The sequence below is a fragment of the Oncorhynchus kisutch genome, linkage group LG17 (assembly GCF_002021735.2).
Source record: "Oncorhynchus kisutch isolate 150728-3 linkage group LG17, Okis_V2, whole genome shotgun sequence".
Lineage (NCBI taxonomy): Eukaryota > Metazoa > Chordata > Actinopteri > Salmoniformes > Salmonidae > Oncorhynchus > Oncorhynchus kisutch.
The window spans coordinates 34,900,253-34,925,599 of record NC_034190.2 but is presented as its reverse complement, the minus strand read 5'-3'; the positions used below and the strand labels follow the sequence as shown (position 1 = coordinate 34,925,599).

The following is a 25,347-nucleotide window of genomic DNA, read 5'->3' as shown; positions in this document are numbered from 1 at the left end:
TGAGACGTCAGTCGTCATTAGGGTCCCTTGGACCCACGGTCATTTTATAATTCCAGTCAGAACATAGAAGACATAGGGGCGTTGTCCCCAAAAACACCCCAAAGCTGGTAGGTCTATTATTGGTGTGCCATAACAAGGATGATTAGGGTCAGGCTAGAAGGAAAGGCCTATGTCTAGCACCATTGAGCTACGAAATGTGGAGAGCCCAGATCAGGGTTATGAAATGTGATTACAGTAGTTGTGGAAAAGCCAGGCCTTGATCGTATAGGTTGGATGGGACTGCGTGACTGTTGCCAATGCCAATAATTTTACCCTCCTCAATCAATGGGGCTTTTGTCCTTCCTGTGTTTGTTTACGAGCTGTTGCAAGCACGCACTGTGCAAAATGTGTACTTGACAAAAGAAAAATAGGATTTCACGATTTCTGGGGACTGGCACCATTATAAAGTTAATGGAACAATAACCAGTGTTGGCCAATTGCAATTATTTGCAGAGTTACAGAAACTCTTTTGAGTGTTAAATGTAACACTATTAGAGTTGATGCAACACTTGAAATTTTGCTCACTCTCGACTCCAAATGTACAGTAGACGCCCTGAGAGTGACCCTGGCTCTCAAATTCAGCAATATACCGTAGAACATCAATAGCCGTGTGCTACTAACATGCTGATAGGTGTTGTGCACTGACCATGCCACTCTTGTTCATCCCAGCAGATAAGAGGCCACACTGGTTGGACTGAAGAATCACTGGCCAGGACTTCTCGCTGGGTAGGACTACTTGGCGTTCACATGGCAATTAGTGTCTAATGTCCATCTCACCTCTCACCTCTCTCTCACACTCCCTCCTCGCTATCATTGCCCTTCCCCCGGTCCGCCCTCCTCCTGTCCATACCTCTCTTGTCCATCCTCCGCTCTACCTTTAGGAATCTGTCTCTCTCTTCATCCACCATTTTCTCTCCAAACTGTCTGAACTCTCCGACAATTAGCATTAGAAAACATATTTCTGATTTGGTCATTATTATGGGTATGTGAAAAGTGAAAAGGCAGTTTCATCTTCTTTATGAAGGTATTTACGAACTATTCTACATCTTTAACAATATTATATAATACATTTTTTCTAAAGAGTTGACCTTTTCCTTTAATGAATGTGATAACTTATGCTTCTGCCATGTATTTGTCATATCAATATAATGTGAGGTGTATGTTCAGTATCATTTAACCACCTAGCCTTTTGTTTGTTTCATTTCCCCAATAGTCTTCACGGTATATATATGGTTCCCTAGTTTGTTCTGGTACATGGAAGTAGAATATAGTGTAGTCAAAGTGTATCAGTTGCTTGGACTTAATTAATCAACTTATATGTATTATATATTGCCAATATAGGCTCATAAACACCGTTATTATACTCAGATTTTTTTTAACCAGTTTAGTTTTAATGCTTGGGTGTTTATGGGCAAAAGAGTGTCCAAAACTCTGTAGGGAAATAATCTGAACCTGAGAAAGGGTACTTGTTGATGCCTTGAAAGTCAAGAAGAATCAATACAATTGTTGACCGTGAGAACCAGGAGGAGTGGAGGGATATGCAAACAAAGACAAAGGAATGAGAGAGGGAGGGAGAGGAAGAGAGAGTTAAAATGATCCTCCTCGAACAAATCCTTTTCAATCTGATCAGTGTTTGGGATGGACTAACCAGCTTGGGACTCTGTAGCTTGTGACCAGGTAAGGAAACCTATTCTCCCCCAAAACATTTATTACTCCTTGGGATGGTTGCATGTGTTTTAAAATGTACAAATCTAACCTTCAAGATAATCTGCTTTGCTCTGTCCAAATGGTTGATCGAGCCTGGCTAGAACTCTATTTTAGAAACCTTTCAGATTGAAAGTAAATGTCTTCAAAATTGTAGGGTGCTGTTCTTATTTTCTAGTGAAGTCAGAAAAAGCTAGTATAAAACAATATGTTCAAATTTGTAGGCATAGTTTTTATTGATCTCCCTCAATGTAGTATTAGTGTGTTAGAGTGTTAGTACTTTTTTACGTAATTGTCAAGACACCTTACTTGGGATTCTACAAATGTCTATAATATGTAACTTATGAAAAGTATAGGATAAAGGTTTTTCCATGTAAATGAATTATACAATAGTCATATTTTCCATAGGATCATACGTGATATTTCAACTACAGTATAATAGAAGCATGATCTGAAACAGTTTGACTTGACAAAGTATTACACATAGATCAATTGTGACTGCTTATTTAGGAATGATTTAATTATTTTGGAGTAGCCAGTTGTATTGCTGCAAATGTGCATGTTTGATTTCAATCTGCATTGGGATTTACATTTTGTATTATGTCTTTACTATTGGTCATTTGTATGGTTATTTCTGGAATCTTGTTTGCATTTTTCTCAAGTTTGTACTTTGGTATTGTGATTATGCTTCACTATCTATAGAATAAAGAAGTCGATTGAAATGTCATTCATCTGTACATTCGTAGAAAAAAAGGTACTATCTAGAACCTAAAAGGGTTATTCGGCTGTCCCCATAGGATAACCCATTGAGAGAACCATTGTTGGTTCCAGGTAGAACTCTTTTGGTTACAGGTAGAACCCTCGTTTAAAAAACTTTTTTTTTTACCAGACTAAACAGACACAACATCAACAGCAAACAGACGCACACCAACATCCATAACATCACCCCTGACCAGACCCACCGGCTCACACCCCTATCTCCAACTGCTGGATCACTCTCCCCCCACGTGGCCTAAACTGCACCATTTTGTTTCTCTCCATCGCCCATGCACTTTCAACATTTAAATAATAAATAATCCATTGTATCAACGATGGAGGATTGATTGATTTTCACTTTTTAAGTATACTTAAAAAAAAAATATTGACAAGAAAAGTATCGTCCAACCCATTTGGTATCTCACTGCACACTCATATGCCATGTCTTGAAATATGCAAACACAAATTAAAAGTACATTTACATTGTAATTCTGACAGCCAACTTTCCAGCTCCGCCCACAACTCCTGGACTTTATAACATTCCCAGAAGGCATGGATTATTGAGTCATTGTTAGTTTTACACTTAAGATATGACTTTGCTGTTGTGCTATAGAATTTGTGAATTTTGTCTCGTGCAATAAATTCTATACATTAGTTTATTTAAGTGATAATGCCCGAGAAGCCAGTGTTTGGAGGATGTTATTGGCACGGGTTTTGTTAGGCCCGAGGCGAAGTCGAATCTAGGGTTGCTACCCAAGCTAGCTGGTTGTTCATTCTATCGGTGCGGATGCCAGAGACTCGATCCAGTCGTTAAGTCTTTTGTTCTAAATCCATGGATCTAATCCAGTCGTTCGTTTTAAATGTTCCGTTGCCATGATGGCTGGCAACATTGTTATCCTTTGCTTGCTAGCTAGCCAACTTTGGCTAACACAGTCACGTCAAACAACAGTGCAGTCAGAATAACATCAGAGTAGCTGCATTTGCTTTTGTTAAAGCTATTTTCAGTGTTTTTATTTTTTTAAACATACATAATATTGAGCTAGTGTGCGATTTCACCTGGCATAGAACATTTGCTCTCTCGCCAGGCCACTGTTCAGAAGAGATACAGTAGCCAACTGCACAGCTAACACAGTCACTTCAAACTGAAGCTGGAATGACAGCAAACTAGCCTCATTTGGTGTTTTCCTATTGACATTTTTTTTGTATATATCCATTGAAATTATGCTGATTCATGATTTTGACTGGCTGAAAAGCTGCCAGCCTATCTGTCTCGTTCCGACTCCCGACTTGTTCATTACCATAGGAGATCAAATTTCAAAATTGAAACAGTGTTGCAAATATCGGAGAGACGTACAGCAATGTTATACAAAATCTCCGCTGATGAAAAACAAATGCTACTCTAAAAGAAATGGGAAATTATGTCTAGATGCTTTTTACAATGTAGATCTAGTATATAAATTGCCTGGCTGGGCTGATGAGACAGTGGATAGCACAGTCAGATGGAACAGAGTAATTAAGAATTTCCACGTCATAGATTTAGTCGGTGGTACCTTGTGGAATAGACACCGTCTGGATGCGGTTTTAACCATTCAGCATCCAGGATTAGACCCACCTGTTGTATAAACGGGATTAAGTGTACATTTTCATTAACAATAATTTTGTTCGTTATGTTCCAACATTCCCTTCACCTTGAGCCAATATCAGTTATTTGTATGTCTTGGTTCCAGTAGTTTATATACATTTAAGAGATGATCAGTTGGATAAGCTCTCTGCAAGGTTTGTATATCTTACGTATATGAATATCCTTTGACTCAAATAGGGTTCCCTCAAGGGTTGTACATAGATCCCAAAAGGGTTCTCTTATTTGACAGCCAAAGAACCCTTTTGGAACCTAGCCGAAGAACCCTTTTGGAACCCTTTTCTCTAAGACCGTAATGCAAAATCACATCATGATGATTGTTTGACTAGGATACTGAATAGGGTATTTGTCCAAAATACTGAGCAAATATATATTGGACAACAAGGTATTTCCCCAGTACATAAACACTTCAAAGGGATCTTCCACTGTGCCAAGTCAGGTTTGGATAGTGCTAGTTTACAAAGCTCCAACTCAGTGGTGTAAAGGACTTAAGTAAAAATACTTTAAACTACTACTTAAATCGTTTTTTTGGGGGGGGGGGGGTAGCTGCACTTCACAATTTATATTTTTGACACCCTTTACTTTTACTCCACTACATTCCTAAATTAAACAATGTACTTTTTACCCCATTCATTTTCCCTGACACCCAAAAGAACTTGTTACATTTTGAATGCTTAGCAGGACTATAAGGGCACAAGGTGAGACCCAGATGCAGACATGGGAGGCAGATGTGGTTGACTTGAAAAACATACAAGACTAACTGGCACAGAGAGACAGGAAACACAGGGATACACAGTTGAAGTCGGAAGTTTACATACACTTAGGTTGAAGTCATTAAAACTCGTTTTTCACCCACTCCACAAATTTCTTGTTAACAAACTATAGTTTTGGCAAGTCGGTTAGGACATCTAGTTTGTGAATGACAAATGTAATTTTTCCAACAATTGTTTACAGACAGATTATTTCACTTATAATTCACTGTATCACAATTCCAGCAGGTCACAGGTTTACATACACCAAGTTGACTGTGCCTTTAACCAGCTTGGAAAATTCCATAAAATTATGTCCTGGCTTTAGAAGCTTCTGATAGGCTAATTGACATCATTTGAGTCAATTGGAGGTGTACCTCCAAATACACATCAATGATGTCGCTTTTGCTGCTGGTGATTCTCTGATCCACCTCTACGCATACGACACGATTCTGTTTACTTCTGGCCCTTCTTTGGACACTGTGTTAACTAACCTCCGGACGAGCTTCAATGCCATACAACTCTCCTTCTGTGGCCTCCAACTGCTCTTAAATACAACTACAAATACCTAGGTGTCTGGTTAGACTGTAAGCTCTCCTTCCAGACTCACATTAAGTATCTCCAATCTAAAATTAAATCTAGAATTGGCTTCCTATTTCTCAACACAGCATCCTTCACTCATGCTGCCAAACATACCCTCGTAAATCTGACCATCTTACCGATCCTCGACTTCGGTGATGTCATTTATAAAATAGCCTCCAACACTCTACTCAACAAATTGGATACAGTCTATCACAGTGCCATCCGTTTTGTCACCAAAGCCCCATACACTACCCACCACTGCGACCTGTGCGCTCTAGTTGGCTGGCCCTCGCTTGATACTTGTCGCCAAACCCACCCGTAGCACGCGCTCCAGCAGGTATATCTCACTGGTCACCCCCAAAGCCAATTCTTCCTTTGGCCTCCTTTCCTTCCAGTTCTCTGCTGCCAATGACTGGAACAAACTGCAAAAATCACTGAAGCTGGAGACTCATATCTCCCTCACCAGCTTTAAGCACCACCTGTCTGAGCAGCTCACAGATCACTGCACCTGTACATAGCCCATCTGCTAACAGCCCATCCAACTACCTCATCCCCACACTGTATTTATTGATTTATCTTGCTCCTTTGCACCCCAGTATCTCTACTTGCACATTCATCTTCTGCACATCTACCGTTCCAGTGTTTAATTGCTATAGTGTAATTACTTCGCCACCATGGCCTATTTATTGCCTTAACTTCCTTATCTTACCTCATTTGCACTCACTGTATATAGACTTTTTTGTTAATTTTTTTTATATTGTATTATTGACTGTATGTTTTGTTTATTCCATGTGTAACTCTGTGTTGATGTTTGTGTCGAACTGCTATCTTTATCTTGGCCAGGTCGCAGTTGCAACTAGCCTACCTGGTTAAATAAAGGTAAAATAAAAAAATATGAAACCTGTGGATGTATTTCAAGGCCTACCTTCAAACTCAGTGCCTCTTTGCTTGACATCATGGGAAAATCAAAAGAAATCAGCCAAGACCTCAGAAAATATTTGTAGACCTCCACAAGTCTGGTTCATCCTTGGGAGCATTTTCCAAAAGCCTGAAGGTAACACGTTCATCTGTACAAACAATAGTATGCAAGTATAAACACCATGGGACCACGCAGCCGTCATACCGCTCAGGAAGGAGATGCGTTCTGTCTCCTAGAGATGAACATACTTTGATGCAAAAAGTGCAAATCAATCCCAGAACAACAGCAAAGGCACTTGTGTAGATGCTGGAGGAAACAGGTACAAAAGTATATATATCCAGAGTAAAAACAGGTCCTATATCTACATAACCTGAAAGGCAGATCAGCAAGGAAGAAGCCACTGCTCCAAAACCACCATAAAAAAAAGCATCTGAAAAAAGCATTTGCATCTGCACATGGTGACAAAGATCGTACTCTTTGGAGAAATGTCCTCTGGTCTGACAAAACAAAAATAGAACTGTTTGGCCATAATGACCAACGTTATGTTTGGAGGAAAAAGGGGGAAGCATACTTCCAAAGTTGTGGCAAAATGGCTTAAGGACAACAAAGTCAAGGCTTTGGAGTGGCCATCACAAAGCCCTGACCTCAATCCTATAGAAAATTTGTGGGCAGAACTGAAAAAGCGTGTGCGAGCAAGGAGGCCGACAAACCTGACTCTGTTACACAAGCTCTGTCAGGAGGAATGGGCCAAAATCCACCCAACTTATTGTGGGAAGCTTTTGGAAGGCTACCCAAAACCTTTGACCCAAGTAAAACAATTTAAAGGCAATGCTACCAAATATTAATTAAGCGTATGTAAATTTCTGACCCACTGAGAATGTGATGAAAGAAATTAAAGCTGAAATAAATAATTCTCTCTACTATTATTCTGACATTTCACATTCTTTAAATAAAGTGGTGATCCTAACTGACCTTAGACAGGGAATTTTTACTAGGATTGTGAAAGACAGAGTTTAAATGTATTTGGCTAAGGTGTATGTAAACATCCGACTTCAACTGTATACACCAGGGATAATAACCGACACATGGAGGGTGTGGAGCCAATCACAAGACAGGTGAAACAGATCAGGGTGTGACAAGCACAGGAAAATGGTCCAATTCACCCACTTATCAAGATAACATCCCTGCTCCTCCCTACTGCCTCTGATTTGGCGGACTCAATAAACACAAATGCTTCATTTGTAAATGATGAGTGTGCCCAACTATCCGTAAATTAAAATCAAGACAACCGTGCCGTCTGGTTTGCCATATATACGGAATTTGAAATTATTTATACTAAAAGTATACTTAAGTATATATTTTGAATTACATTTACTTTCGATACTGAAGTATGTTTAAAATTAAGTGCTTTTAGACTTTTAATCACATTGTACAGTATTTTACTGGGTGACTTTCACTTTAACTTGAGCCATTTTCTGTTAAGGTATCTTTACTTTTAGTCAAAGTATGGCAATGAAGTACTTTTCCCAGCACTGCTTCAACTGTATGAAATGGAATTGTAGTGGTCATGGACAGTTACCAGTGTTTTACTGTACACAGAGTCCATGGGAACTAAGTGTGAAGTCAGACGATCACCTTGGTTGTGATAACTGGATAATTCACCAGCATAAGCATATTTCTCAGTCCAATGCCTTCTTTGGGTGGGCTTGTGGCCACATGCTTGTGTCAAGGTCATTGCATGACCTTTGACCCAGGCTCATATGTTTGGCACCTTCAAATATTTGACATCTCTACATAGTCGCGGCGATACATAACCAATTCTTGCTTTGTTGCTGATATTTCCTATTGGTCATAAGAGTACTGCATTTCACATGGTGTTTCAGAATGAAAGTATGTAAGGCAACACAGTCATTGATTTTTAGATAGTTTCCTTTCCACTATGGATTACAATGAAACATGGGCTTTTCTGCAGCTTCAACTAATCTATAGTCAGATTAAGTGTCTGTGTTTTATTCTTAACACACTTAATAATGAGCTTTTGAAAGCATGGTATACAACTGTACAGTCCAGAGACACCTGTCCTACAGGATCCCGATAGCTGCCCAGAGGTAAACCGTCACATCGTGTCATGGTTGAGGTTGAGTCAGTGGCACAACCTTTAGACTTTTACTTCAACCCCTGCAGGGAAGTTAACATAGCTCAGCCTATTTTTAGGAAGTGTTAACGGCAAGCATGCTTATCGACGCCAAAATGAAGGGCCTGTTGAACACATGTTGATGTTGCAGAATCTTTTAACTTCAGTTAACAAAACACTTGTTGGAAACAGCATGGGTCCCACTTATAGTAGACTGTGTCTTACTAATTGCTTGGATGGACAGGTCTGTGGTGGTACACTGTAATTGTCCTACGTAGTTTGAAAACAGTGATTTTCAAACACTATGAGATTCACGGTGACACTGGGAGCAAGGAAATACCCTCCCTTGGACTAAAAACTCATTGTAGGTTTTGAAAATCACCGTTTTTTAAAAACTTAATCCTACCATGTCACAGAGAAGCATTTTTTAAAAGACCTTTCTTCTCATCTTTTTAACCACAGATCATAGAAACACACTGTTTTCACATATGTTGACAGTGGTTTGGTGATGGAGATTTTTAAGTTTTTTTAACTAGGTAAGTCAGTTAAGAACAAATTATTATTTTCAATGACAGCCTAGGAACAGTGGGTTAACTGCCTGTTCAGGGGCAGAATGACAGATTTGTACCTTGTCAGCTCAGGGATTTGAACGTGCAACTCTTTTGGTTCCCAGTCCAACACTCTAACCACTAGGCTACCCTGCCGCCCCAATTTTATTTTTAAATTTTTTATTTTACCTTTATTTAACCAGGCAAGTCAGTTAAGAACAAATTCTTCTTTTCAATGACGGCCTAGGAACAGTGGGTTAACTGCCTGTTCAGGGGCAGAACGACAGATTTGTACCTTGTCAGCTCGGGGGTTTGAACTTGCAACCTTCCGGTCACTAGTCCAACGCTCTAACCACTAGGCTACCCTGCCGCCCCAATGAAGAATATGAGGTTGAAAACTGGCGGAATTGTCCTTTAAGTTTTGAGAGCGAAAGACGAAAAAAAGGTACAACTAAATTGGAAAATGTCATTGCCTTGATACAGTGTCAGATTTTCAAAGTAGTATTTATATTTCTATATACCCTTGATATTATATATATGAATACATACCCATGATATGATATGTGGTACTGTTTTAAAACTTTATTTAGAATCAGGTTAAAGGAAATTGTGTACCATTCGTAGCACTTAGACTGAACAATTTTATTTGATGAGAATGTGTTGTGGAAGGCATACCTTGTGGAAAAGTCAATGTGAAATACTGTAAATATCCTATATATTCTACACGTATGGAAACAACGCCTTGACTTTCTGAGGTGAGCAGGCCAGGGCTAATCCTCCGCTCCACCCTCAGGTATTAATCCTGGGAATCCTATTAGTGTGTCAACCTTGGGAGGAGGAAAGTCCCTCCTGGTCAGAAGACTTGGACTTGCCAAGGCTCGTGGAGGATTGTTTGCGCGTAGCTGGTTGTCCAAAACAATGACTTACCCCACATTTAGTCATTCCGTTGACTTATTAATTAAAGGCAGCGAATAGATTACGTATAGGAAGTGTCAGTGTTACTGTAAATTGCTCTATGAAGGAGCGGTGGAACAGAAAGATATAAAGAGGTAGAAACATGCGATAATGAGGATTTGAGCAAGACTTGGTAAGGGTCATCAAAAAAACAACCTGTTTTATGCTGGCTCTGAATACATATTTTAGAAGTACCTGATGTTAACGTCGATAATGCATTTGATCTAGAGTGAGAAGCTACGCCCAACATGAATTCAAAGTATAATATTGCCAGTGAACTATAGACATCCGTCTTAATTACAAACATTATAGATTATGGCTGTTTTGTAACAAATGCACTGACATGCACTGTCAACTCTGGGGCTTTATATAGACAGATGTCCTCCTTTCCAAATAATGTCCAATCAATGGAATTTACCACAGTTACCCATCAAGTTGTAGAAACATCTCAAGGATGATCAATGGAAACAGGATGCACCTGAGCTCAATTTCGAGTCTCATATCAAAGGGTCTGAATACCTTTGTAAATAAGGTATTTCTGTTTTGTATTTTTTAAATTAATTTGAGAAAAACAATTCAAACATTTTTTTTCTCGCTTTGTCGTTATGTGGTATTGTGTGTAGATTGCTGAATATTTGATTTAATCCATTTTAGAATAAAGCTGTAAACGTAACAAAATGTGGAGGAAGTCGAGGGGTCTGAATACTTTCCGAAGGCACTGTAAGTATCTTTATTACGAACCAACATTGAATTGCAGCATGTTTTCTAATGTTGACACAAGCCCTTTCGATCGGCTCTAAATTGCTCGTAAATATCTTACTCTGTGCGACCTAGAAAAAAATCTGCCAGATAATAATTGTTGTGATGATAGGCTTTGCTGTACCGCAGCCTCTGAGTGCAGTAGGGAATCAACTGAGCACAGATGCGGGACCCATTATGTTTTCACTATTACTACAGAGAAATGGCTTGTTTTTAGCAATTCAAAAGACATGACCATTGGATAAGACTCATAGTGTTGTGCCTGCCAACCACTGGGCAGCTCTATCACAGTGTCACCGGAGGTAGCTAGAAGCATATCCAATTGATTTTCCTCCCAGGATTATATTTCAAGTAGGATAGCAGCCTACACAAAAAAAGAACTAATATTGCTAGCCATCTAGATGTCACTGTGATACAGTCTACTCAATGAGGAGAGCATGAATGGCAACAACACCGGCACAGTATTCTCCTTAGCTGTCACAACCCTGTGTGACATACAATTGAAGTCGGAAGTTTACATACACCTTAGCCAAATACATTTAAACTCTGTTTTTCACCATTCCTGACATTTAATCTGAGTAAAAATTCCCTGTCTTAAGTCAGTTAGGATCACCACTTTATTTTAAGAATGTGAAATGTCAGAATAATAGTAGAGCATGATTTATTGAAGCTTTTATTTCTTTCATCACATTCCCAGTGGGTCAGAAGTTTACATACACTTAATTAGTATTTGGTAGCATTGCCTTTAAATTGTATAACTTGGGTCAAATGTTTTTGGTAGCCTCCCGCAAGCTTCCCACAATATGTTGAGTGAATTTTGGCCCATTCCTCCTGACAGAGCTGGTGTAAATGAGTCAGGTTTGTAGGCCTCCTTACTCGCACATGCTTTTTCAGTTCTGCCCACAAATTTTCTATAGGATGGAGATCATGGCTTTGTGATGGCCACTCCAATACCTTGACTTTGTTGTCCTTAAGCCATTTTGCCACAACTTTGGAAGTATGCTTGGGGTCATTGTCCATTTGGAAGACCCATTTGCGACCAAGCTTTAACTTCCTGACTGATGTCTTGAGATGTTGCTTCAATATATCCACATAATTTTACTCCTCATGATGCCAACTATTTTGTGAAGTGCACCAGTCCCTCCTGCAGCAAAGCACCCACACAACATGATGCTGCCACCCCGTGCTTCACGGTTGGGATGGTGTTCTTTGGCTTGCAAGCGTCCCCTTTTTCCTCCAAACATAACGTTGGTCATTATGGCCAAACTGTTCTATTTTTGTTTCATCAGACCAGAGGATATTTACGATCTTTGTCCCCATGTGCAGATGCAAACCGTAGTCTGGCTTTTTATGGCGGGTTTGGAGCAGTGGCTTCTTCCTTGCTGAGCTGCCTTTCAGGTTATGTTGAAATAGGATTCGTTTTACTCTGGATATATATACTTTTGTACCTGTTTCCTCCATCATCTTCACAAGGGACTTTGCTGTTGTTCTGGGATTGATTTGCACTTTTCGCACCAAAGTAAGTTCATCTCTAGGACACAGAACATGTGTGTTTATACTTGCGTACTATTGTTTATACAGATAAACGTGATACCTTCAGGCGTTTGGAAATTGCTACCAAGGATGAACCAGACTTGTGGAGGTCTACAATTGGCTGATTTCTTTTGATGTCAAGCAAAGAGGCACTGAGTTTGAAGGTAGGCCTTGAAATACATCCACAGGTACACCTCCAATTGACTCGAATGATGTTAATTAGCCCATCAGAAGCTTCTAAAGCCATTTTTCCAAGCTGTTTAAAGGCCAAGTCAATTTAATGTTTGTCAACTTCTGACCCACTGGAATTGTGATACAGTGAATTATATGTTAAATAATCTGTCTGTAAACAATTGTTGGAACAATTACTTGTGTCATGCACAAAGTAGATGTCCTAACCGACTTGCCAAAACTATAGTTTGTTAACAAGAAATTTGCGGAGTGGTTGAAAAACAAGTTTTAATGACTCCAACCTATGTGTATGTAAACTTCCGACTTCAACTGTATACGTAGCTGTCTTATTTGTATTTGTTCAATGCCTCAATTGATTTCATAAGCTATATTGGATATATGGCTCTACTGGTTCGAATCCACCCAAGATGATGAACCCTGAAGATGGGACAAAGGACATGACAAGGTGGCCCAGAGGAAGACAGCTGTTCTCAACCCTCACTGAGTTTGATTGAAGACGTCTAGTGAGGTAAGTACACACACACACACACACACACACACACACACACACACACACACACACACACACACACACACACACACACACACACACACACACACACACACACACACACACACACACACACACACACACACACACACACACACACAACACCTGCTTGATATGTCCCTTGTCACCTATCTTTTTACCCACAGACTAACAGCCCTGGTGCTCTCTGTCTCTCGTTCAGTTCTTTCTTTTTCTCTGCCTGTCTTAGGGGTGAGAAGAGCTGACAAATCAAAACTGAGGATTGTTACAGCGCCCCATGAGGAACACCCGCTGACTTCTCTCTCCTGGATGCTCTCCTGCACAAACTGTCCCGTTGTGTTTCACTGCCTCTAAACACCGTTACACCAAATAGTTGCCCTGATTACCATAGATCTAGGATTGTACCCCACACCCCACACAAAATATAGTTTTTTAAACACCCCACACAAAATATAGTTTTTTAAACACCCCACACAAAATATAGTTTTTTAAACACCCCACACAAAATATAGTTTTTTAAACACCCCACACAAAATATAGTTTTATAAACACCCCACACAAAATATAGTTTTTTTGGTGTGTTTTAATTGTGCTCTTACTTGTTTAAATATGTGTTAACTGTTCTTACTTCTGTTGTCAATTCTGTTAATGTTGTTACCAGTTTGAATAAATGTATTTTATGCACAAATGTATTGTTTTTCTTACATTTATTGTAGCTTTCAGGGAGATTTTCACTGTACATTTACACCAGAGTTGTCAGCTTAATACTGCAATTTTGCTGACATTTATTTGACTGTACTATTTTCCTTACTGTAAAACATTACATCATCCCCTTACAGAAGGGATGCTGTAATATGTTTTACGGTAAGGAAAATAGTACCGTCAAATATCACAGCATCACGGCTGTAAAGCAAAATTACAGTATTCATCTGGCAACTCTGGTGCCAGTAAAATGCTGTACATTTACAGGGGAAAGTTTTACTGTCTATCACTTTAATAAGTGCTTCGTAATTACCTAGTAAGGGAGTTTTTTGTTATTTGACATCTTCCTATTTCCACCTGTCTGACAATAAAAACTGCTTAACAACAGGTGTCAAAATGTGTAATTACAGAAAAATGATCAAAACTATCAGAACATGTTAATACAATGTTACTAGGGTAATTGCAGCATTACTTACTATACAAGTTTAGAGCAAGTTAACGTAAAGTGTTAGCCCGCTTCGTAGTCCAAACAGTGATATTACCGCAGGAAAATAAATACTCTGTGGTTGTTAATATGATGACGCACGAATCATGTGTGACGCACAAACGCTTCAAAGGCCATGTCTGATTACGCTAGTGTGTTCAAGTGAGTGAAAACAGATGGTGGAGAGTTCATTTGCAGATGAATGTGTCATCCATGCGCTACATCTGTTGCACACACCCAGTAGTGTCGAATTCCTCATTAAAACATGCTGGGGAAAACGACTGAGTTTATTCTACCACATAAAAAAAAAAAAAACACTTTAGAAGTTGAAATATAGCATGCTGACATCTCAAGAATTGCCAACTTGATAAAAGTATGTTTTATGTATTATTCAGAAAATACTGTATCCGATTAAAGGTACACTCCATGATGTGACGTAGATGCAGAAAGTAAACAGCATAGTGGGTCAATTTCCTCAACAACGAAGAGCGTTGATGTGCGAGGCTCAGCTTCTCTGCTCTTTTGGTCCCGTGGCTACTGTGTGAGAGCGAAGTGTTGCATCTCGCCCATCTCAATATCTGTGGTGCTGCTTGTGGCAACGTCATTTCGCTGAGACTACCTTTAAATACATTGGATTAAGAATGACTAATGTGACAAATCAATCAACTCTCAATAATCTGACGAAAATATAGGATTGGGGATTATATTTTAAGAAGCAGGCCGTGGCCTATCGGTAGGTGTGGTGAATTGATGATCGCAATGGGGATGGGTAAGAGGCTTATTAGGCAGTGTCCTTGAGAAATCTGTTACCTTCTCCTGGTTTTTCCTCACTGACCCTCAATTCAGGAACTGTTGGATTAGTTGAGGATTTATACCTACTCTTAGAATTGTTTTGCAGTCAGGTGGTTTGATGGATGTCAATCTCTGACTACACATTACAAATGACATAAACATGAACTCTAACAAGGCTAATTGTTAAATGCTGTTCCCCAGATTTAAAAAAAGGTTATTTCCCATTACTGTACTTTGTACACCTCCTCAATAACACGAGGACTATTTGTGTCTCTTTCAATATATTTTATTTTGGTGTCTCAGACAACTGTTCCCGTTGTTCCAGTATGAATAACCTCCTAACCCTGCATAGTAAACTGCCTGTCGGTCCACATGAAAATGAAAACCATCATTCATTAACTGCATCCTGCTGGCTGCCTTGTAATCGAATTACACTGCCCAGGGGGGTTCTCAGCTGTTGGCGTCATTCACTCCAAGCCATTGCTGGCTCGTTGAAAACCAATAGCGGTGACTGATTGACTACATCATTGTAGTTGAATTGCTTATGATCCTAGCTCCATTACTCCCCACCGCTGCTGTGATCGTGTCCTGTCATCGCCATCCTATTGCACTGTACTGTTCAGTGAATCAATGTCTGATCATGCCCTCGCATATTGCTGTTGTTGTCTATTCACCGAAGTGATAGCATAAGGTTTAAAATCATTCGTATTTCCCAAGACTTAGTATTTCCAATGAATGACTTATCGCCTTTGTCTTTTCCTTCCAGATGAGATGGATGGATAGAAGACGGCTAGAAACAGATTCGTTTGGCTGCCGATCACAAGAGGCCCGCTGTGCCAAAAGGGATCACCGGGAGGTGGACACCTCGACAGCTATTTGTCCCGTTATGGAGCCAACGTGTATTGTTTGATACAGCGACACGGCGATGAAGCACTAACAGCTTTAGCAGAGAGACAAGGTCCTGCGCGCTGTAATAATTCTCTAAGAAATTGACCCTGTTGTACAGGGGATTTGGGGATTTTTTTTGCCATGTGTCAAATCAGCTTGCCAGCCGCCCCACGTGACAGACTCCCTTGACAGGAGAGAAGCGAGACGTCGACCAAAGATGGCCGACAACGCCATCCCACCCCTGATGCTTTTGTCTACAAGGCAAACGCGTTGGGGTGGAGTACTTCCAGGTTTCATCCTACCCTCTTTCCCTCTTTTTTCTCTACTCCTCTATACTCTCATATCTTCCTCAATGGCTGCTGTTAGTTTGCCGGGATTAGACTATGACTATGGAGCCCAGCCCAAGTTTGTTTGCACCCCAATTCCAGCGGACACAGACCCCAGCTGCTTCACACCAGGCGGGGCAGCACACGGACCTGTCCACGACAGACCCAGCAGTAATGGGCATCATGGACCTGCTGCAGGGGCGCCCAATGGTAACGGCAGGAGGCCGATGGGAATGGGGATGGGGATAGGAATATCAGACGAGGCCAAATCCACCATCCTGCACCTTCGCGAGAGCCTGGTGCGGCAAAAGGAGACCATCTTAGACCAACGGGAGACGATCAGGGAACTGACTGCCAAGCTGACCCTCTGTGAGGGCTTTGGCCGGGGAGTGGGTCATCACGATGACCATCACGACGACCACCATGGAAACGCGCGTCACAACTCCCATCACCCGAGCTCGCATCACTCCTACCATGACGCTGACCACCACGGGGACCCACACTACCCACTGAACAATGGGCACCGATCAGACCCACACCACCGAGGGAAGGATAACTCTGGGAGCAAGCATGGGGCCTTCTCCCCTGAGCAGACTAGGAAAACGCTACAGACACTCAAGGAGAGGCTGGAGAACTTGCAGGTGAGTGGGAACCGGATCAAAGGATGAGTAGGAAAAGGGATAGGAAGCTTATTTGCCCTATGTGTGGATAGAGGTCATCTTGTGCATCACTACGGGGCACTGTTTTTCTCGCTACTGACCTGAAATGAAGCACAACAAAGGGCGTTCCGGCTTTCTCCCACGCCGTGAGGATATAAGTGGCCTACAGCCCAAGTTCCATCCACGTGTGTGCGTATGAAGACCTAAATTGATTAGTTAATTATCCTGACTCTCACCATAGAGCCGTCTTGCACTAATGCAATGGGAATTCATGAAGCCTAGGAGAGGGTCCTGTTGAGTGATTGTATGACATATGACTGTTGAGACTAACAACCAACCGAACACAGTTTGTTTATTTTATTGCGTGAAGGAAGTTCCTTTATAGATACAAAAATCAAACTTAATTGACCACTATTTTGGGGGGGATTATGAAAGATGATTTTTTTTATTCTAATGAATTCTTTCTCATTATGAACCAGCTGTGTTATCAATCCGCTTAAAGTGATTCTAACACTCCATAATGAATTGTAAGACCTGCTATAAGACTTGGTATACAGTCTAAGACAAAAAGGTGCTATCTAGAACTTCAAAGCGTTCTTCGGCTGGCCCCATATGAGAACCCTTTGAATAACTATTTTTGGTTCCAGGTAGATCCCTTTTGAGTTCCATGTAGAACCCTTTACACAGAGGGTTCTACATGAACAAAAAGGGTTCTCCAATGGGGGCAGCCGAAGAGCCCTTTTGGAACCCTTTACTCTAAGAGTGTCGGCATTAATAACACTTATTAATACTGGTGGTTCATTGAAAGTAGATGCCGACCGATATAGTGTTTTACAGCAGGGAGAATTAAAAGTGAACATTTTTCACACTGAGTTCTCTTAGATTGCCAACCAAAAGAGCAGTTGTCCCCAAAAATTTCTTCAAATGTTGCTTGCTTACATTGTGACAATAATGACCATGAGAATGGCCGTAAGTGTTCAGATAACACTGAGATTCACTTTCTTCATCCTATTTATTGAATATCGGTTATCGGTGGATTTATCGGCCTATATCGAAACATCGGTTAAAGGCCAATATTGGCCAATAATATAGATGAAACGATATATTTGTCAGGCTCTAAAAATATACTGTTATCAAATATTCTTGCTATAAGACATCAGATAGGCTTCTAGTCTATGCGCGCATTAATAACACATAATAACACTGGTGGTTCATAGAGAAAGGGTTACACAGAAACCTTTGCCTTGAGGGTGTTAGACAAAGACAGTACAGCTGAGATTGGAGCTCCGTCACATAACAGGGACGTCTATGCCGCAAACCGGTTTCCAAGTGTTGCAGGGTTCTAGACACCTTCAATGCCAATTAGCATCATCCATGGTGATGAGCTAATAATCTTGGTGTGCTCTGGCACTGACTAAAGCCGGATTTGATCAGAGACACTGACAGAAGTAGAGGGAGGGAAGGAAGGAAGGTTTTCCAGGGAGGGAGGAGCCGACTTTAGTATTATTTCATTTATCTGCCCACTTGGAGAGATTAGCGGCAGCACAATATGGCCGAAGGAAGCAACCCAGAATGGGCTGAAGTAGAAGAGGTGTCTAAAGAACAAACAAAAAAATAGCTCTTTAAAAGTCATATTATGGAAATAAATTACCATGGATATGCTCCAGAAAGTGTTAATTACCAAGCACATGGACTAATAATAAGGTATGCAAACATTTCCTATCATAACTATTATTAATTCTCTCTCTTTCTCCAGGCCAGGAATTCCTCCAGCTCCTATTCAAGCTCACTGAGAGACCTCCTGCAACGTAAAATCAATGCACTTGAGAAGCAGCTCAACAATCACTACGGTGGGCATCATGATTATGGTCACCATGATGACCACCACGATGACCACCATGACGACCACCACGATGACCATCCGGACGACCACCACGACGACCATCATGAACCTGGTCACCGCGATGACCACCACGATGATCATCATGATGCCCAACATGGACCGGGTCACCGCGACGACCACCATGATGACTATCACGACACCCACACCCCCACCCCCACCCGCTACAACAACCGCCCCAACAACCGTCAAAACAGTCACCATGATGACCATCACTATGACCGACACTATGACCGCCATTATGATCGTAGCCACGGCCGCCATGACACACACCATAACGACCACCATGACGACCATCCTGATGATCATCACGACGACCACCACGATGATCTTCACGATGACCACCGTGAAAACGGTGATGACCACCAAGGCAATGACGACCATGGCCATCGTCCTCGTCCAGCCTATAACAGCAAGCCACCACCTCCATTACCTCTTGGCCGTGGACACAACAAGCTGGAAACTGTGCTGAGCCACCTTAACCACAGGAACTCTAACCCTGGTATTGAAACTCTCTGATAAATAACCCACTTTGCCATTGTATACTCTTGTCCGATTTATATCATGCATTCCAAGTTGTAGCTGTAGGTACAGAAATAGTCAGTGCAAGAGGCGCCACTACAGTCCCTGGTTTAAATCCAGTCCGTATCACATTCGGCCATGATTGGGAGTCCCATAGGGTGGCGCACAATTGGCCAAGCATCGTCTGAGTTTGGCCGGGGTAGGCCGTCATTGTAAATAAGAATTTGTTCTTAACTGACTTGCCTGGTTAAATAAAGGTTAAAAAAAAAAAAACATATACGCTACCGTTCAAAAGTTTGGGGTCACTTAGAAATGTCCTTGTTTTTGAAAGAAAAGCACCTTTTTTTGTCTATTAATTAAAATAACATCAAATTGATGAGAAATACAGTGTGGACATTGTTCATGTTGTAAATGACTCTTGTAGCTGGAAAAGGCAGATTTTTAATGGAATATCTACATAGGCGTACAGAGGCCCATTATCAGCAACCATCACTCCTGTGTTCCAATGGCACCTTGTGTTAGCTAATCCAAGTTTATAATTTTGAAAGGCTAATTGATCATTAGAAAACCCTTTTGCAATTATGTTAGCACAGCTGGAAACTGTTGTACTGATTAAAGAAGCAATACAACTGGCCTTCTTTAGACTAGTTGAGATCTGGAGCATCAGCATTTGTGGGTTCGAATACAGGCTCAAAATGGCCAGAAACAAAGAACTTTCTTCTGAAACTCAGTCTATTCTTGTTCTGAGAAATGAAGGCTATTCCATGTGAGAAATTGCCAAGAATCTGAAGATCTCGTACAATGCTGTGTACTACTCCCTTCACAGAACAGCGCAAACTAGCTCTAACCAGAATAGAAAGAGGAGTGGGAGGCCCCGGTGCACAACTGAGCAAGAGGACAAAAACATTAGAGAGTCTAGTCTGAGAAACAGACGCCTCACAAGTCCTCAATTGGCAGCTTCATTAAATAGTACCCGCAAAACACCAGTCTCAAAGTCAACAGTGTAGAGGCGACACCGGGATGCTGGCCTTTGAAGAACACAGACACTGGCAAATTACTTTAATTTCACTTCCTCAGCTGTTCGTTGCTCATATTTTGCTGTTTTGTATTCCAACAGGTACCCGGAAAAAGCCAAAGAGTCCGGATGCTTTCCAGATTGGCTTCCCTATGCGCACTAACTACATGTATGGAAGGATAAAAAAGACCCTACTCATTGAAATCTTCACCCTCACTGTCTGCCTCTGGATAAAAGGGGGTTCAGGGCCTGGCCTCGGCACGCCCTTCTCCTACTCTGTCCCGGGACAGGCCAACGAACTGGTTCTGATCGAATGGGGCAACAATCCCATGGAACTACTGGTTAACGACAATGTAAGAGCATGATTGCATATTTTGCATATTTTCACATTGTGCCCCTAGTGACCAATTTGTGAAGATATACTGTACATTCTCACTTCTTACACATATACAGTGCATTCGGAAAGTATTCAGACCCCTTGATTTTTTCCACATTTTGTTACGTTACAGCCTTATTCTAAAATTGATTAAATCGTTTCTCCCCCCTCATCAATCTACACACAATATCCCATAATAACAAAGCAAAAACAGGTTCTGACAAGGAGTGTTTGAACATTTTTATCAACATTTTAAGTAAGCATATGTTATCAGTCGGTTGTCCCATTGGCAGCACAAGTGGAAAATCAATCACCTCAAGGCAAGCAAGCTTACACTTCAGTGGCAGGTGACTCCATTCTCATCCAATCAGGCACCAGATTTCGATTTATCTCCTGTCCTCAAGGAACGAGGCAGGGGGCAGTTGTGACAGTTACAGTTCACCTGGATCCTGCTATCACCCCGTCTTTCCCCCTTAGAGACAGTGGCCCTATCCTCATCTATCATCCTCCCTAATGGCATAAGACCTCAGAGGGCAAAGGGCAAGCAGCTTACCTAGCACAGTCATGTGGAGAGGCGTCCCATGACAGGGTGGACGCGGGGATAGACACATGGTCCGGGCCCATACTATAACTGTGCATGAGTCAGGGTTTCTCTCAGACAAGAGGGGATTTGGTGGTTCAACCTGGGAGATGCCTAGCTATGGCACCTGAAGGCTATGTTGTTATGAGCTGACACAAAAGGAAAAAAATGACATTACTTGAGATGCGATGGCTATTTGTACCTATTCACAAAACCGGACAAATCTTTCATAAAATATCTCCCTAAAAAACAATATTTGTGTTGAATTTTTTTTAAATGTCCACGACAATGACACTACAGTCAGCCAATGAACCAATCAATTAACCTAGTAATAATCTCTTTCTCCGAACAGAACTTTGCCCTTTTCTCTCACGGAAATATTTTGTTTGGACTCTTTGGCTTGAGCCAATTAATCAATCAATCAGCCAATCATGCAATTATTTAATCAAGCCAGTGACTCTATTTCTCTGCACAGGCAGTGACATTGCCCATGGCTATGACGGATGGGAAGTGGCACCACCTGTGCATGACATGGTCGTCACACGATGGGCATTGGGAAGCCTTCCAGGATGGCGTCAAAAGGGGGTCTGGAGAGAACCTATCTGCATGGCATCCCATCAAGCCTGGTGGAGTCTTTATTCTGGGCCAGGAACAGGTACGACTATACGTTTTCTCGCTATGATTTTGCATTCTCAAAGTTCTGAAGAACATATAAAACGCTGGGATAGGAACTGAAATTTCAAACAGCAATACTGGATCCCACTGCTGCCCCCAAATGTTACCAGCAGGGAATTGCCTGTCACAATTGCCAATTTTGGGCTTTGCAGAATACAAAAAGTGGTTAATACAATCATGTTAAAGATGATTATCATTTAGCTGTGTCCTGAGAAGACACAGGCTATTGCCAAAAACTAAGCTTAGAAATCAACTTTAGCATTAATAAGCAACTACTTACTAGTTTTTCCCTACTTTGCAACTACTAGCATGTTAGCTAACCCTTCCCCTAACCCTAACCCATAGCCTAGCTAATGTTAGCCACCTAGCTGACGTTAGCTTTAGCCACCTAGCTAACATTAGCCACAACATATCATATGAATTGAAATTCATAACATTTCAAACTAAATGGATGATGGACATCCACAAATGAATTCATACCATATGAAATGTAACATATCAAACTAAATGCAGTGTCCCAGATTTACATTCACTATGTTACGTCTACCCCTGAGTCCAGGTTGGAGCATCTGCTAAATGACTCAAATGTAAATATAAAATGACTGATCCCTCTGAAACATATTACAGCTTAAACTGTTGCTAATGCTTCAAATTCATCACTCAGTTTGGTCTTCCTTGGGAGATCCACTCTGACCGGGGCTCTAATGTCATGTCTAGTGAGTTCCAGGAAGTGACTGATGATTTAGGCCACAAATAAAAAGTTACCATAAGACTAGGCCATGAAATGGTTTTAAGTACGAGGGTTGATTGATATGAACGGCCTAGTTTTAGAACGTAGTTGGCGGGTTAACCAACCTTGCTTTGAAGGGGTAAAAAGGTGGAAAACTCAAAGGCGAGACAAGTCTGTTGAAATAATTGTGTATTGATCTTTTATTGTGGTATATCTAGTACTTTTACATATTTTGTAAAAAATCCTGTGTTTTCCTAACAGGATACCCTAGGTGGCCGATTTGACGCCACCCAGTCCTTCGTCGGCGAGATGTCAGACCTCCAGTTGTGGTCCCGCGTTCTCACACCCAATGAAATCTATAGCCAGGCTTCCTGCGGAGGTCACCTGGCGGGTGACCTCATCTCCTGGACAGAGGCAGTGGTCGAGCTTCACGGCGGGGTCACCAAATACCCCTTTGACCCCTGCCACTAAGGACTACCCCACCCTGATGTTATTTAACGAGCTGTCTGGTGTGGCAGCAGGGCTCTGTGCACTACGCTGGAGACACATGACAGGCCCTTAGCAACAAACCAGGCTGGCCCTTAGCCATTCTGCAATTTTGCCATCCCTTTCCTCTCTGTTCTGCCTTCCCCCTCGCTGGGCCGAGGAACTGGGAAGACTTTAAAAGAGCAAAGGCTGGATTTAACTGAATGGCCATGACCGCTGCTGCTCCCGGGATCCAATACCGGTAATAGGATTCCCTGTCTTTAAATGGGTCCACCCATGTTTGCCTCGGGCCTTAGTAAAAGCCCTTCATCAGTCAGGTGTTCAAAGAATCATAACATTTTACTGGGACATATTATGCCGGGATATGGTTCTCAAAATCCTAACACTCCAGATGTTATTTGTTCGTCTTTCTGGGTTTTTTTTTGCTGGCGAGCAGGACGATACCAGTGACTAAAAGGAACGCACTGAGGCAGAATGCTCATAAACCAACTGTGGACAATATGGAATGAACAAACTAAAGGCACTCAAAACAGCCACATCGATGGCAAGTGTATGAGTTGGAAGACAATGATAATGATTTGATGATTGAATGTGATGAATGTGAGGTACTACATTGTATTTTTTTGTACATGAAGATGGAGGATCTCATCTATGGTTTTAGTTTTTTTTGGGGGGGGGGTTAGCCTGTCTCAACTCTACCTTTCACGCAAAAAATGTTAGAGAACTATTTTATACTACTGTGTTGTACACACGTGCAACTGATAAACGTTTCATTTTATTTTTCAGATGAATTTAGCTCTACCAATATCAACTGATCAACACTCAACTGGATTGTAATTTCTATCAGTGTGTCTGAAATGGCTGCCAGGTTTTATGAAACACCCGAGTTGAAGTTGTGGATATGAGCCCGCATAAATACAGGTTAACTGCCTGTCAAGAGGTCCTAAGCTAATGCTGACATCTCCATTGTAATCTTGTGGTTTTACAGGCAGATTTGCCTGACAAATAGAGCTCGGATCTAGATCCAGACTATTTCCGCGTTGTCATAGCAGACACATGCTCTTAAATACATTCACGCATGAATGCACATGCACTCAAAACAGCTTGGGGAAGACAAACAATTCTGTAATGCTCTAAAAGGCTTATATTCAAAGTCAATCCAATGTTGGTTTTTATTAATTGGGTCCTGTGTTTTTTATGCATGTAAAATGCTTATAAAAATAGGTTTAAAAAAAATATAGCCTGTCTTGAATATCAACTGTCAAAATCATAAACAAATACAAACCATTCATTTTTTTGTAAATATAAGGCATTTTACACAACAACACATCCTTTCCTTGTCTATCCTTTCACTGTGGTCATCCCTTTTCTGTCTGTAAAAGCATTCAAATTAGGAATTGATTTAGTTGTATTTGCTTACTCACCCCCATTTCACTGTGGGCTATTAAGTTCGGAATGTCTATGTCTCATTGAATCACATGAACACTGATCGTGAAAGGGTCATCTGTTGTTGCCATGGTGATAGTATAGAGCTTAGCTGGACATGCCCCCCTGACCACTAATAGTCATTACAACCATTACAGTACACAACAAATACAGTGGGTGACATTTTGTAGATATTTGTTAATGCACCTTTGTGAGAGGACATAGTGGTCTGTATTGTTGTGTAAGAGTTTATAATGCCAAGTTGAGCATTATAAAAACCCATGCTCCCATTTTCCTGTTAGTGGGCCAAATGTATGTGAAGTTTTTAAAAAACACAAAAAAAAACAATTATGTTTCTCAATTGTTACAAATAAAAAAAATACTATTGATTCATTAATGAATGCTAATATAACTGGATATAATTCAGGTTAAACAGCATTGAATGCAGTTGTATAATCTGAATCTATGTTGCTTCCATAACGTTTGCTTAATCTCGCCTTTGGTATACATTTTAATCTGTATATAAAGACACACTCAATAGTTTTTTTTCATTCTTGTCTGTAAATATTGAACAACCTTTTATTTATTCATTCTTGTGTGTTTGGTCAAAAGTCCCTTTCCTTTGTGTGTAAGCCAAAAAAAAAGTCAAATGAATTGTAAAACTTAAATGAGGAATACATGAATAAAACTCTGTTAAATATGTTTTAATAAAATCAAGATTTTGAATAAAACGACTGCGTATCTCATGAA

General features: G+C 40.9%; 1 protein-coding gene across 1 annotated transcript; it reads left to right on the top strand.

Annotated features, from left to right (window-relative positions):
• The first annotated feature begins 1,414 nt into the window (after positions 1-1,414).
• Positions 1,415-25,347, top strand: LOC109906926 (neuronal pentraxin-2-like). The gene is made up of 6 exons (XM_031793677.1): positions 1,415-1,716; positions 15,782-16,870; positions 18,645-19,290; positions 20,428-20,678; positions 21,757-21,936; positions 22,948-25,347. The coding sequence occupies exons 2-6, from the start codon at positions 16,121-16,123 to the stop codon at positions 23,155-23,157; spliced, it is 2,037 nt and encodes a 678-aa protein (XP_031649537.1). The 5' UTR covers positions 1,415-1,716; positions 15,782-16,120; the 3' UTR covers positions 23,158-25,347.